At 53.5% G+C, this 15,232-nt stretch overlaps 1 protein-coding gene across 1 annotated transcript in view; it reads left to right on the forward strand.

Moving 5' to 3' along the window:
• The first annotated feature begins 10,184 nt into the window (after positions 1-10,184).
• TMEM132B (transmembrane protein 132B) overlaps positions 10,185-15,232 on the forward strand; it is a 259,623-nt gene continuing 254,575 nt past the window's right edge. The window contains exon 1 of the mRNA XM_075041445.1: positions 10,185-10,269. Coding sequence (XP_074897546.1) covers positions 10,185-10,269 — 85 coding nt within the window. The remainder of the gene's footprint in view (positions 10,270-15,232) is intronic.

The following is a 15,232-nucleotide window of genomic DNA, read 5'->3' on the forward strand; positions in this document are numbered from 1 at the left end:
TGTGCATCACATCTAAATCAGAGGGATGAGCAGCACAGTTGTGGCTCCTTAGTGAACTTAAGTAGTGGCATTAACAGCACTCAGCCCTGGACTTTGATTTCTCTAGGATCTTGTCCTGCATCTGACCGATGAAAACATGATAAAATATTAAACCAGCCCAAAGACTACAACTACCTGTAAGTAATTCATAAAACACTGCTGTGATGGCAAGCGCAAGGGGTTGATGAAGCTGTGCGCCAGCCCAAATCCATACTTCTTCCCTGCAAAATGTTGTCTACCAAACCCATCCCTGACAGACAGATGAGTTTAGTGATCTATTAATGCAATCTCTTAAAATTTCAGCCAGTGACCTTCTTTCATGTAGAAAGGGGGAGAGTAGTGACTTGTCCTATCGGAAAGACAAATCCCCCACCGCAGAGAGCGCACCCACAGTCACGTTTTGCTCCGCAAACCCGCTTTGATGCTGCGCTGTCTCTCGGCGGTGTCTCTAATTAGCCGTGTTTGCCAGCTGGGACACGGACGGTGTCAGTGCTCAGCTCCCTGAGCGGGTTGAGATTAAAGACGCCGACGGCGCAGAACGGGAGAAAATTCACACCTCTGCCTTTCACGCCACAAGCAGCTACATCAGCTCTTCAAATATCATCCAAAGGCATTGTTCGGCTTAATGAACGCACCCGCAGTTAACGTCTGCATCTGGGGCTGCTGCAGAAACGTGCTTTTACTTCAAGCGCATCCTGAGGGTGTTTTTCTCTCCATTCTCTATGCCCTGACCTGACCCCTTGCTTGCAGCCGGGAGAGCCTGAGGGGCTTTGCCGGTCGGTGGGATGCAGGGGCACCTCTGCTGTGCAATGGGATGGCCCCTGCCTGTATGGTAGAGGAGACACCGGGCACAAACGAACAAGGGCTGGGGCTGGGATGCGTCTGGGTTTGTGCCTTTGGGCCTTCCCCTGGTATCTGCTGGGCTTTGACCCACCAAACACCAGCAGGACCCATCTGCCCGGTGCCAGGAGAGGGCTGCGCTCGGACAAGTTGTGTTAAAAGCATCTCTGCTCCTAATTCACTTTGCTCACTTTATATTAGTTTTATTCCTGCTGGGCTTAAATCAGGCGGGGACAGATGTAAACAGGCTTGTAATAAGCTGCTAAAATTGCAAAAGGGCTGTGTGACACATGGCTTTGCATTTGATTCAAGTAGTTACAGTCATAATAACCTTTAATTTTTGTAGTGCTCCTGAGGGCAAAAGTCTCTCCTTTTTATTAGAGAGACCTGAATTTCTAAAGATCCCTATGTTAGATACAGCCTGCTTGGCATTTGCGTTATGAAAACAACTCTTTGTTTATACAGATGATGGCCTGGGGTGGGGATGATCCTGGCACTGGGGCCACCTCCCCTACGTTTTATTTAAGACTCTGAAATGCTCCTGCTCAGAGATCCTAGAGCTGTGCTGAGAGGCAAAGAGTGGGTGGACTGATTTAAAAAAAAAAAAAAAAAATTCTAGGCAAAAATTTCTCATTATAAATGTTGAAGTAAAGCAGCATCACAGATGACAGGTCTTCAAAGCCAAAGCACGAGCCGCGCTCAGGGAGGGAGGAAACCAGGCGGATCCCCCCCCCTTGATTAGCGAGGCTTTCCAGGCGCTGGCTTGCTCCCTTTCTGTCTCCAGGCTGCCTTTGAAACAGCCCCTTTGATGGCTTCAGGCATTTCTTAGTTTAGCTGAGAATGAGCGAACATAAGAGAAGAAATCTGTAAGAATGACAGGTCCTGTGTGCGTCTTTCATATGCATTCTGGAGCACAAAGACTATTTTAATGAGTCGGCAGGCATGTAGCTTTGTGTGACTCCTGTTTTTAGCAACTCTTCGGTGACAAAGCTACCTGAGAACTTTCCCAGCTGTGACCTCCATGGAAAACGCTCACTTTTTTGGGTTGTTTCCCATGGAACACCAAGTCTTGACTGCTTGAGGAGTGCAGACGCGGGAGCACCCGTTGGTCCCAACTGCACGTGGTGTCGGGGGCTGAGCTCTCCTCATCCTCCTCCCAGGGCATCTTCTCCAGCCATGGCTGTGTCCCTCCTGTCCCCTTGCCCACAGTGTTTGCCCTGTGCCCTGCAACGGGGTACATTGTCCCCCCGCTTTTAAACATCACTGCTTTGCTTTGCAGGGAAAACTCAAAGGAGGTGTGGGTGCCCAGGCTGAGTCCAGAGGAAGCCTAAATGGCACCAGCCCGAGCATCTCCGCTCAGGTCGATGCTGCCTTCGCAGGTTCGGACAGACCCAAAAATATTAATGAAGATCTCTCCGTAACATTTCCAGGCAGCACAGCTCTGAGCAGGAGAGCTGAGACATCCCTGCAGTCTGGAGTTTGGTGGCTGCTGGGAGGAGAGCAGAAGGTTTCTCAGAAAGGGCAGAATCGGGGTTTGTCTTTGCAACCCGGTCACGGTCACAAGCAGTAAATGAAAGCCAGCTGATGGACCAGCCACAGGCCCCATGTTCACCAGAGCTACGGGGCTGGGTGTTTTGATCCATTCAAAGGCATCAGAAAATGAGGCAACCAAAACATGGTACGAGATCATTTCTCTTTATTTTGACAAAGCAAAGAGATAAAATCAGATTCCTCATAATTATGCAAATAGGAGCATCTACGTGGCATAAAACTGATTTTCTTTGTACACAATTATTTCCTTAAAGAATGTTTTTTATGACTGGCTATTAGGAAAACTAAAGAAAGAATAATCAAAGGATGCTTTATGATATGAATTTCCAAGAGGCCTTGGGCTCCTGTTGTTTTCCTAAAGATATTAAGTTGGCTTGCGAGAAGTAGATCACATGCTTAGAAAAGCCTGTACCGCCCGAAGAAGTGTATTGCAAATTGCTGCCAGCACACGCTGTGCCGCTGACTGCGCATCCCACGAAGGGACCATGTCCAGCAAACTGCATGTTGAGCTGGCGTATGCAGCATTTCTTGTAAAATATTTGCACGTCCACCACCAGTAATCTGTCTGTCCCCCCAGGGTCTGAAGTACAGAGGTGGGTCCCAGTCCTGCTTCTCCTGAGGTCAGTGGTGAAACTTTTGCTGATGGAAATGGGAACCGGATCAGGCCTTTCCCCTGACCTGACCCTGCCTCTGACCTCTGCATCCAAAACCCGGGGCTGCTCTTCTGAGGAATTGTGTCAGTGCCTTGAAAAATGCCTTCCTAGCGGGAAGACATCAGGGGTGGAGCATCTGCCCTCAGCTGAGATTAACTTGTTCCACTTTATTTTTCCTCCTTCCTGCCCTGGTCTGTCACATCAGCTCGCTGAGACTCTTGCTCCTGTGCTTACAGCATCCAAATACGAACTTGGTCCTTTTGTTGAGCAAGTGCTGGAAGAGCGCGCTGCAGGCTGCCTGCCTCCCTGCTTCATGCCAAGCTGCTCCCAGTCCAGCGACAGCAACTGGGCAAAATCCTTCAGCAGCAGTAGGTTTCTGTACAAGCCTGTCCTCGCACAGCAGTGTCTCTGGGCATCAGGGAACAGCGCTGGGGGACAGTTTTGGGCATTTTGGGAAGGTTGGGGTGTGAGCTGGGCTGGTGCAGCCTGGCCCAAGGGCAGCACTGAAACCCTCTGCAGCTGTGCGAGCTTGTGAGAGCCCCCGGCTGCTGGGAGAAGCACAACACACGCACACAGCGTGCGCTCTCCTTCTTTTTATATTTTTAGGGGTTTTGTTCTGTTTTTCCCCAGGGCTGAGTGGCTCCCAGGCTCTTGCAAGCTCCCCGTGACTGTGTGAGCTTGACTCGGTGGAGGGGGGGGGTTTCACGCGCCATCCTTTGAGCATCTCTGGCTGCAACCCAAGGGAGGATGAACACATGTCCCCCGGACCTTTAGTGCTCCCCACTACCTGGGGTGTGTGATCACCCACAGTCCCGCTCCCCCCTGGCACCCTCCTGGCCCCCAGCCACGCTGGAAACCCTCCTGCGCTCCCTCCCCAGCTCCCAGAGCTGCAGGAGAAAAGCTCCTTCCTTGCCATAAATAAATAAGCTGTTTCTCTGGGTCTGATCCTGCCTTGACCCTCTCCGGTGCTTCCTCGACCAGAGGAAGAGAGGAAACATCGTGATGGGGCTGGGGACGAGGTGCCCAAGCCCCGTCTCCTTTGGGGGGGGTCTCAGCTGGTCGCTCGCAGCTGCAGGCAGCTGCCAGACAGAGCATTTCAACCTGGCACATGCACATGGGTTTTGCCAAGCATCCCCCACCCTGCCTACCCCCCCTATACAGGTGTTTTAAATTACACAGAGAGAAATCAGTTAGTCTGCTGCTCAGACCTGTCTTAAACCAATTTAATTAAATGCAGGTAAAGGAGGGAGCAGAAATTACGGCAATTCATCACCTTTTAGTCTCTGCAGGTGCTCGGCTGTAGTGGGGCACCACAATTCCCACTTCTCTGTGCTTTTTCTCCTGGGAGTGATCAACCCGCTCCCTTCCAGTGAGCAAAGCCCCCTCCACCTCTGGGAAGAGGTTTTAAGGATAATGAGAGAGAGAAGATGATTAAAAGCAAAAAAAACCCAACCCCTGATTCAGTTCCTGCCTTGCTCACAGGTTCCCTGCATGATGCTGGGTGAATCACTTACCTCCGTGACTCATGCCAGCCCCACGCTGCCGGGAGAACAGCGGCTCCTTCTTCCTGACTTGGCCCTTTGGTTTCTCCCCCTGGGGCTGATGCCCAGAGGACCCCATTTCGTGTATCAGGGGTGCCATGCTGCAAGCTGTCGTGCAGGTGGTGAAGTTCCTACAGAGGGGGAAGGACAGCTCACAGGGCTTGGATTTCGTCAAAGTAGCCCTAAATGGCAGTGCTGATGTGCTTTCCTGCCTGTAAAATGGGGACTGTGATGATTTCTCTGCTCGTTGGCTTGAGGTAGAGTATAACAACCTATGGAGCAGGCACGGGGCATAACATCCCAAGGCTGGGCTGCTGGCAGTAACTTCCATATCAGCAGCCACCAGCGACGCACCAGCCTCAGTCCTACAGACCGAGGATTCATTACCCCAGTGTTTTCCAACATTGCAAAATGGATGCAATTATATTTTTGCAAAATCTGGGCTTTCTCTGACCTGGAGCTAACACTCTTTCTTGCAACTTGCAAGCAAGCAGTCAGCAGACATGGTCTGATGGGACAGCATGCCTTAACGATGCTCTAAATGAACCAGGCTTTCTAAGGAGGCCAGATGGCACCACTGGCAGAGTTTCTGGCTATCCGCTCTCTGCACGCAGCACTCGGGTGGCTTCTTGCAAGGAAACCGGCTGACTGATTTGCAGCTTCCAGTTGGTGCCGATTAATAGCCGAGGTTGAGCAGGCTGGCGGCTCCTGCAGCAGCATTTCATGTTTCCACCCGCTTGCTCCTGGGATGCCCACACTGAGTAACGTGGTGCCGGGCTCTCGCGGGGTGCTGGAGCCCGAGCGTGCCGCGCTCCTCGCTGTCACGTCCGCAGGGCTCGCGGGACATCCACGGGGACCGAGTTTTGGTTCTCTTTATTGCTGAGGTTTCTCTCACAGAGTTAAATCTCAAGCCCCATACGAGCTATAGGACAAGGCGCTCTTGTTTGTTCACAGGCTCTGTTCACTTAAAGGAGGAAATGTTAAAAAAGGAGCAGCTTTCATCTCGGTCCTGTCAAAGCCTCGTCCCACCCGTCGGGCAGCGGCCAGCAGCTTTCAGTAGTGGCAAATCCATCAGCTAAAATAGCAGTTTCTTCCCAATCTTGTCCTGTCCGACAGGGCAGTCCCCTGGGCACAGCCACGGAGCTGGGCTCATCGGCTTCCAGGGGACTTTACCACAGGTTGTGGTGTCGATGCTCCCCACGCAGCAGACGGGACTTGGTCTTATTGCCTTTTTCCAGACCTGCTCACAGGTTTCCTTGTTTTAGAGGCACCTGGTGCCTTGACGAATGCAGCCCCTTTGATTTCACAGTGCACTGCTGGTCAAGGCTTGCCCAGCTGGGAAGAGTGTTTTGCTTTCCTGTAATCTCCTCCTTTGTACTTAAAACTCAATAAGTAACTAAGGTCGATTTCCAAAGGCTGCTCAACGTACAAAATAAAAATATTTCTATTTCAAAGCACCAGAAGTATTTAGATGTTACCATTTTCTTCTCCCAGCCCAAACTGTTTGCGGAGTTTGACCTGGATTCACAAGCTGCTTTAGTGATCCCCCAAACCAGCAGTTTTAGGACAAATCGGGCTAGGAATCACCTAACTGTTTTTAGGTCTGGCAGACTTTTATTATAAATGCTGATCTAATGAGCTTGGCCACAAGGGTACAAAGTGATAAAAGCTATGGGGAGCTTTCAAATACTGTAACACACCTCAAAGGGTAATTACATTTAATTCTTTCCCATCGTCATTAAACACTTGTGGAGGAAAAGCTGGGACAAGAAAATACTCAACTCCTGCCCCCCCCCTTATCAGATATCGCTCCGATTCTGATGGTAATTTTGCAGATCCTTTGCTGCAGATCCTCCCTCCGCCGCTCTCAAGTCCAAATGCGAACACCCGCCGGCTGGGCTCTCCAGCCTGCAGCCGGTGTCACCCGTGTCACCCAAGGGTCTCACCCCAGGAGGGTGGCAGTGCCGCTGTGCCGGGCGCTCGGATGAGACGGGGCAGTGTCACCCTGCTTTGAGTATGTGGTGACTGTGTGAGCCAGATTTAGCCCAAGCGATGGCATTTCTGCAGTCCCCTGTGTGCCACGCAGAGCCCCGGAGGTATTCAGGGTCCTTATTCCCTCCAGGAAATAAGTCACTAAACACAGCTCAGGATCTGGCCTCCGTTACCCCCCCCCCTTAACTCCCAGTTGGGTTTTTGCCTCCTAATAAGCTAAGACATCTTTAAAATTCTCATCCTTACTGTTTACCTAGGGGCGCTCCTGAAACCTTCAGATTTTTGACATTTGAGTGATGTAAAAAACCAACAGCTTTCCGTAATGCTGCAAAGTCTTTCAAGTCTTTCATAACACAGGTTGCCTCTGTGTGCAAAATCATGCCGGCACAAAGAAACTATAGCAACACCCTACCGGAATAACTTAAAAGAAAATCTCCTTTGGGAAAAGAATTATTTTGAGGATCACATATGGGAGACCCAGATTATGGTACCAACAGGCTCTGGGCGGCTGGGCTGTCTTGGCGGCATCTCCTCACTTAGCTTTTGCTGCTCTTGCACCAGAAGAAGATAGGAAAAGACAAGCCACGCTGTAAGCCGGCTAAGGAGCTTGGAAACGGCTCAGCGGCTGATACAGAAACCAGAAGCTCCGATGAATTGTGCAAACTCAATGAGCATTTATTGTGCTGATGCTTTGATGAGGAAGCTGTGCTTCATCAGCTGTAGCTATTTATTTTGTTGATTCATCTGCAATTATTCCTTACGCTTTTTTTATCCCCAATAATCCCCTTCTGTTTTCTCACACCTCCTCTTTTAAACTCAACAAGGGAGATAAATCCCAGTTGCCCCTATAGTTAGTGATCAGCTGGATTTTCCAAGGGGTTTGCTCCCCCCCCCCCCCCAGCACTGAAACACCTGCAGCAATCCCCAATAGCCCCTATTAGGGGACCAACTCTGCTGCCGCTGGCTCACCCCGCAAGGTGCTTTCTGTGCTGGAAAATCTCTAATTCTGACACCCTTTCTCTGTGATAACTTCTATTTTCACCTGTCTATTTGTACACAGTCCCTAGCGTTCAGTGGCAAAACCTCAATACGGTTTATTATTGTTTGCATTTTATTTTGTTATGGTTTGTTTCTTGCAACACAAACAAGCTAACCTGCAGGAAGAGGAGAGAGGGCAATGCCAGAGCAACCCTCTTACAAACTGTAGACATCACCTGTTTCCACTTCATTTTAACCTGAATGATATTAGCCTTCATTAGAAGACAATATAAGCATTAAAGCAGCTTGTAGAGGAGGGAGAAGATTTTACTGTGTTATTTGGCTGAGAGGCACACGATGGATCAGTACAGCTTTACTATTCCTCTTAAGCACAAGTTTGGGAAGGCATTAACCAGACCAGTCCTATATGCAGCTAGCAGGAGCGGGGCTGAGCGCCTCTCGGCCAATGCACCTAGACCTATGTAAGCAGGCTCGGTTCCTTGTCAGCCCTTCTTCAGTCTGCAAAATTTCTCACTTTGGATTTTCATTCCAACGCCGGTTATAAAACCACACTTTAAAACGTGTAGCAATGCTGCAATGAAGTCCCTGTGGTGCTGCCGTAAAGGTGAGGTTGCGGTCGAGGCCCTCGGCGGCGCGCAGGACTCGCAGGCGAGACGAGGGGGACAGGAGAAGGCGCTGGTCCGGTGTACGCCAACGGACGGCTTTCGGATGCTCTCTGCAACCTCCTGTGCTCACGCCGAGGTCAGGGTGTGCGTACCTCCACCTGGCTGCCCGCAGCACACCCAGTATTCCCCCCCCCCCAAAAAAAAAAAAAAAAACAGGGCCGCCTGAAGTAGCTAATTAACTTATTTTGGATCACCAAGTCTCCACTAGCAGCTAAATGTTCCTGTTGTATTTTATTATAACAAGTACCAAGAGCAGACGGCAAGATGATCTTTATTACTGCAGCTTTTTTTTTTATTAGTTTTATCTTCTTAGAGGATTTTTTTTTATTTATTAGAAGAAAACTAAATCTTTGGGTTCTCTTGTCTGTTGGTTCCCTCCCCCCGTGTGGACCCAGTTTCTTCAGCCCGAGTTTGATTTCTGTGTGCGTGACTCTCGTGCCACCATACGACATTTCCCTACGCGGGAGATAAGCGTTTATTCACGTTTCTGTTTGTGCGGAGCAGTAAAATATTAAACTTAAATTTTTTATGACATTCATAGGAGCGGTTATGGAGGCAAACAAGATTACAGCAAGTACTACATAAAAGCTTATTTATGCAGGGAGGGGAAAAAAACCCCAAACTCGGAAACATGTTTGCAAAACTGGGAAAGAACCCAAGGGGATGGTTTTTTTGGTGTTTCAGTTTTTCCTCTCCTTTTCTTTTCCTACCTCGCTGGTTTTACTGCGACCGCAGTAACAACTCCCAGCTCTTAAAGGCCGAGTTTATTTTCAGTGAAATACTGGCTCCCGCGGTGGGGTATTTCAGGATTCAAGGGCAGAGCCCCGCGGAAGGCGGCCGGCGCTCGGCTCCGCGACGAACGCGCGGCCGCTGCCGCCGCCCGGCGTCTGCGCAACGCCCCGCGCGCAGCCCCGCACGCGCGCGCGTCCCCGGGCGCCCCCGCTCCCCTTTGGCCGGGGCTCCCCGCGAGCCGCCCGCCGCGCCCCCCCTTGCCCAACTGCTTCCCCGCGCGCCTCCCGCCGCGCCCCTCTCTGCCAGCCGCCCCCACGCGCCCCCGCCCGCCTCTTCGCGCACACCGCGCGCGGCCCGCTGCAGCCGGCTCCGCGCCCCGCGCAGTGACGGCGGCGGCCGCGAGGGGGGAGCCGTGCTCTTCCCGCCGCTCCGCGCCCGCTGAGGGAAACCCTCCCCGCCCCCCCCCCCCACGCCGCCGACCGCTCGGGGCTGCCGGCCCGGCCTCGGGCGGGCCCCAGCCCACCGGGGCTGAGAAACTTCTCCGGGCCGCCAACAAGGTGGGCGGTGGGGTGGCGGTCCTGCGGAAAAGGGCACACGGGGCTCCTCTGCCCCCCCCCCCCCACCCCGTGCTCGCTGGCCCCGCTCGGGCTCCCGAGAGCCGCGTAGTTCCCCCCCACCCCCGGGGGGCGCAGCGGGGCACCTGTGGGGCGGCCCCGCCGAGCCCCGGCCCCCCCCACCCCCGCAGGTGAGCCCGGCGGCGGCGCCGCCCCCGCCCGGCCCCGGCTCGTCCGTCCGCCCGCCCGCCCGCGCCGCCGCAGCCCCCGGCACAGCGCCCGGCTGCCCCGGGGGAGCGCTGCTGCTGCTGCTGCTGCCGCCGCCGCCGCCGCGGCGGCGGGCGGGGGCGGCGCCCGCTGCCCCCCCCGGGGCGGCGATGCGGCGGGGGTGGCCGTGAGTGCGGGGCCGGCGGGGAGCGGGGACACCCCCCCCCGTCCCCTCCGCGGGGCGCCCGGCCCCGCCGCCGGACGGGCGGGCGGGCGGACGGAGCCGCGCAGCGGAGGGGAGCGGGCAGGCGCGGGGGGAGTGGTTAGCGGTTCCGCCGCGACACCCCCAGCACACCCCCCACACCCCCCCCCCGCCCCGTTAAGCCGCCCCTCTCCAAATAAATCAGCACCATGACTACTTCTGGGCATGGAACAAAGAGGATGCTCTCCCGGGGCCCCGCGCTGCTCCTGGCGCCGCTGCTGCTCCTGTGCCGAGGTAACCCCCAGCGCCGCTGCCGCGACCCCGGCCCCGTGGTGTTTTGGTGTTTTGTTTTGGGTTTTTTTTTTGTTGTTGTTTTGTTTAAACTCCTTGTTTTATGTTTTCCCCTGTTTTTATTTATGGCTGTTTCCCCCTTCCCAGTTTTCCCACCGACGTGTCTGTTCCCCACCCTCCCGCACGACACCCCCCGCCGGGCGCTCCGCGCTGCTCTGCGCGCCCGCGGATGGGACGCGCGCAGATCCCCGGCTCTCGGGCGCACAAAGTTGTCCTCATCCATCTCCACCGCGGCAGCTCCCCCCCCGCCGCATCCACAGTCGCCTCCCCGTGTTCCCCCACCGCCTCCTCCCCACGCGTGTCGCGGGCTCCCCGGCCCGCCGCGTGGGGGGCTGCCCCACGGCTTCGGCCGCTGCCAGCGGATCGCTGCCAGCCTGGGGGGAAAAAGGAGAAGTTTGGGCTTCCCGGAGTGCTGGGGGCCGGGGAAGGGTCGCGGGGCTTGGGGCTTCCCACGGGACTCCCGACCCCCTGCTCTCCCCACCGCTCCTGGATATCCTTGGGTGGGTGGGTGGGGAATGAATGATGTACAGGAGTTAAAAAATAATGCTTGTGCTGCCTTTCCTGCACTTAATTTTAAGGAGAGTGGGTTTCCATGGGCCGGTGGGGAGCAGGATCAGGCCCTTAGGTGAGCTATGGTGGGATTTCCTAACTGCGGCCAGCTGCGAGGCAGCACACCTGGGGCTTGGGAGAGCGCGGCTTGGAGCATCTCGCGCTCTTTTTTCTTTTCTTTTTCTCTCCCCCCCCCCCCCCCTCCCCCCCCTCCCCGCAGCTGAACTCAGGAGCAGCCTTTTGGGTCCCAGTCGCGGGTGCTTGCCGGGGAAAGGCTCACCCCCAGGCTGGCAAGCTGAATCGCTGCCCCTGGGAAAGTCTTTTGCAGGACTTCTCTCCTGGCATGTTTTCCTCCACTTGCTCATGTGAGCTCCCTGGCAGATGTTGTTCTTAATAAATAGGGGTCGTTAAAAGCAAATTAATTAAGGTGCATCGGTGCTGAAGTTGCTCAGTGATTCGTTTGCCTTTGCTGCTGCTTGGGATGGTGCTCGTGTTTGGCTGTAGCACGGAGCCTGGGCTACTGGGGAAACTTCACTGAGGCTTTAGGAATATGCCTAAATGCAAGGATTTTTAGGTGAAAAAGGAATGATCTCTGGGAGGGGTAGTAGCAGTAGCTGTCATTGCTGGGGAGGGCACAGGGAATGCGTTGTGGTAGGGAAGTGTTTCAGGAAAGGTCCCTACAGGGACAGCAGGAACAGTTTGCTAGGAAGGAGGCATCAGCCTTGGGAGAACATACACATGATAGACAGAAGGGGGTCCTTGCTCTGCTTACCCTAAAAACACTGCTTGCCCCTGCCCTCTGGCTCCCTCCTTTGCCTGGGGTGTGTGCAGCCATGGGGGCACCTGGAAATCCTGTTGAGCAGGACATGGGGACTGGGGTGCAGAGTGTGGGGTGCAGGGCACAGAAAGCAGGGTGCAGGTCGTGGGGAGTGGGGCACCAAGCGTGGGACGCAGGGCATGAGCTGCCTGTGGGTCAGTACTGCCCCGGCGGAGTGATGGCTGTCCGTTGCCAGTGCGATCCCCTGTACTGTGTAAAGCTCTCCTTTTATCTGAGGAGAGAGTTAAGAGCAGCAAAGGAGCAGGTTTTCTTGGTTTTTTAAATTTTTTTTTATTGCTTTGACACATTAATGATAATCTTTTCTCTGATATTCCCCCCTCCTGTCTCCTCCTGTGTGGGTAGCTACCATGGTGAGATTGGGCTGTGGGTGTAATTCTTCCAGCGCTCTGAGTGCTTAAACATATGGAAACCCACTTTGAAACAGTTTGTGGCTGCAAACCTACCATCGTACCCATCCCTCTCCCCTGCTCTCTGAATGCCTCCCTGCACAATGTGTGCGTTAGGAACTCGCAGTGCGCCTTCAGCTCAAGCTGTGAATAACGAATCTGCCCCCAGCCTGCGCCTCTTTCTCCTCTCTAGGCTGTAGCATCCCTTCGCTTTCATAGCAGAGCGCTGCCCCTGCCCTGTCCCACCCCTGGCGTGGAGCCCAGCAACATCTTTGTGTGGAGAGGGGGTTTGGGATCTGGGGAAACCTCTTCCGAAAGAGGCGAGTGGTGGCAGTGCCCGGGAACACCTCCCTCCGGGGCTGTGCTGACCTTCCTGCAGCTCGCTGTGCTCCAAGTCACCTTTCTGCTCTGGATTACAGGGGTTAACGGAACACATCTTGGTTTGGGTTGTTGCAGACGGGAGAGACACCTGCATGAGTCATGCCGCGGTGCTGCCATCTCTGCAAAGCTCCCAGCTCACACAGACGGTCGTGTTGGGCACTTGCCATTTTTCTCTATTTATGTGCCTTTGCTCCCTTCCCCCTTGCCGGGGCTGGCTCTGGGCAGGCTGCGTTTCGGGGACTGAGGGTGCACCAGGCTGAGTTCCTCCAGCCTCTTCAAAGCAGGTGGCATTTGTTCGCCTGTCAGGCAGGTCCCCTAAATAGCTTTGTGAAGGTCCAATTAAGAGATCACTCTCCTGTCCCCGGGTCTCCGGTGGCCCGGCTGCTGGCGTGCGTGCGGCTGCGAGCAGAGGGTGTGCGTGTGTGTTTGGCAGCCGAAGGCCGCTCACGCCGAGCTCGAGGATGTCTCTTGCTGGCAACAGGCCCCTGTTTGTTGCTGGCATCTAGGCAGGGTTTTTGGCCGCCTTCCTTGCCGGCGGCGGCAGAGCTGTCTCCGAGGTTATATGAATAGGTATCCTGTGAATGACCTGGATGAATTACCTGAATATTTTGTTTTCCTGCCTGGTGCTGTCTCACCAGCTCGCTCCCCTGCCTTGTGCGTGGGCAGCGCCGTGCACCCAGGAGCAGATGTGGGAACGTGGGGCTGGGGCTGGTGGAGGGGAGTGTGGCAGCACGGGGACCAGGCGTGCAAAGCTTATTGAACAAACTGACTGCTTCAGCCCCTGTAAGATGCACTTGCGCTGTCGTGATCTGTGCGTGAGGAAAGACCTGCAAATTGCTTTTAGGCTCTGGCTCCAGGGAGGTGTGGGTGGAGAGACATTATGCTTATTTTATTATGTGTCCCTGTATCACTCTACATAATATGGAGGCACTTTTTATGCAGAGGCTCTTCAGGAACAAAAATGAAAGACCTCTATTATCTACTGTACAATAGATTTGCAGAATGTGATCATACAAACTGTTGAAATGTAGGTTATTTTCCCCCCATTAGCGCAGATCTCAACATTTTATGCAATGACTGTCCAAACTGATGTGATTTGGGGGATAGTGTGGTGGGGGGAGAAGTCTAAAATTATTATACTGCCTCTTGCTCCAACATCCATTAGAGCGATATATTTCAGATATTCTGATTTTACTTCCCATCAGTGTAAATCCAGAGCAGCTCCTCTGAAGTCAGTAAAGCTGCTCTGGATTTATGCATCGCGGCTGTGACCAGCATTGGGCTCTCTGGGAATGCAGGAGGCAACTGTGTGACTTGCCCTGAGCAGCATTTTTCACTTCAGAAATATCCTCTCACCGATGCTGCAGCCCCCTTTGTATATTTGAAATGGGGAAGTCCATATCACTCGCTGTTTTCAGGTTTTGATTATTTTCTTCAATTTGTCAGGCTTGGTCGCAAAGCTCCATTCATTGACATCTGACTCTCTGGCTGATCAATAGAGTCTCTTGAGGTTTGAATGCCAAAATAGTTACATTTAAAAAAAAATAAATCAATAAAGTGCAATTAATTTGCTGTATTTTATTACCGGGAATGATAGACGCTCTTAAGACTCTCACTCCAAGCCCTGTTATCTCTGCATTTAAAGCAGCTTAGCATGGCAAGGAAGGTACGAACCCAGGAGCAGCTGTAGGAGGTCAGAGCAGAGGGTCACCGAGATGGGGACACAGTTTGTGTTTTGGGAAGGAGTTTTTGGATCAGGGATGCATTCCTGAGCCAGAGATGGCATCCATTTGTTTAACTGCTGTGATGGTTTTGCCATCATGGATTTGGTCACTCTTTGAGCCCAGGCAGATGTCTGCTGAGCACAGCGTCTCTGGGCAAGGACTCCCTTGTTTCAAAGAGCCTGGAGAGAGGATGGCAGGGATTTGGGCTATGTAGCATTTTAGGCTATGTAGGGTTTTGCCACTTGTGCCCATGGGATGGAGATTTCTACTCTGGTGACCCCACAATGAGTCGGGGCCCTCCTGCCCTTCTCCATAGCTCCTCAGAAATGTGCTTTGAAGCCAGGCTGCTCAGGAGACCTGGCTGCTGTCCCAGGAGGGTCCCTTTGCTGAAAGGTGGAGGAAGTGGGGGGTATTGTTACTCGTAGCATTGGGTTATGACAACTCATGGTGCTGCTCTTCAGACTTCAGCGGTTGATGCTGATATGAAGCATGAGTTTTGCCGCGATGGAGAGGTGGCTTCACCGAGCAATGTGTCTTGCTTATGCAGGCGGCTGCAAACCTGTGCTGTCTTGGAGGTGTGACCAGGGAGCAAAAGGGAGGTGGCAATCTCCTACGTCATGCAGGAAGCAAGGGAAACTAAAATCTGCTGGCCTTAATAAGCAGCTCACTGAATGAGGAGCCATCCCACTGAAATAAATACCATCAGCTCAGCAAATTAAATTCACTGAACTTGATTCCCCCTTCTCCCCCCGCCTAAATATAATGTTTGTTAATGAGAAGCAGTGGCTTGATTTGTTGGCATAGCGTTAGCGCTTACCCCTGTCAGTGGCTCAGCTGATGTGCTGGCACGTGGTGGCAATGGAGATGCTTTCCTGACTTCGGCTGTCAAATCCTCTCACATTAAGTGCCACGGAGGCTGGGGAGTGTGAGTTACCATGTGGTGCTCTAGATGTCGTGGAAGATGCTTCGATTTCATGCTGTCGGGATTTTTCCAGCTGGCATTTCAGAGGTTCGCACGTGAGGATGGG

The sequence above is a fragment of the Buteo buteo genome, chromosome 11 (assembly GCF_964188355.1).
Source record: "Buteo buteo chromosome 11, bButBut1.hap1.1, whole genome shotgun sequence".
NCBI classification, from domain to species: Eukaryota; Metazoa; Chordata; class Aves; order Accipitriformes; family Accipitridae; genus Buteo; species Buteo buteo.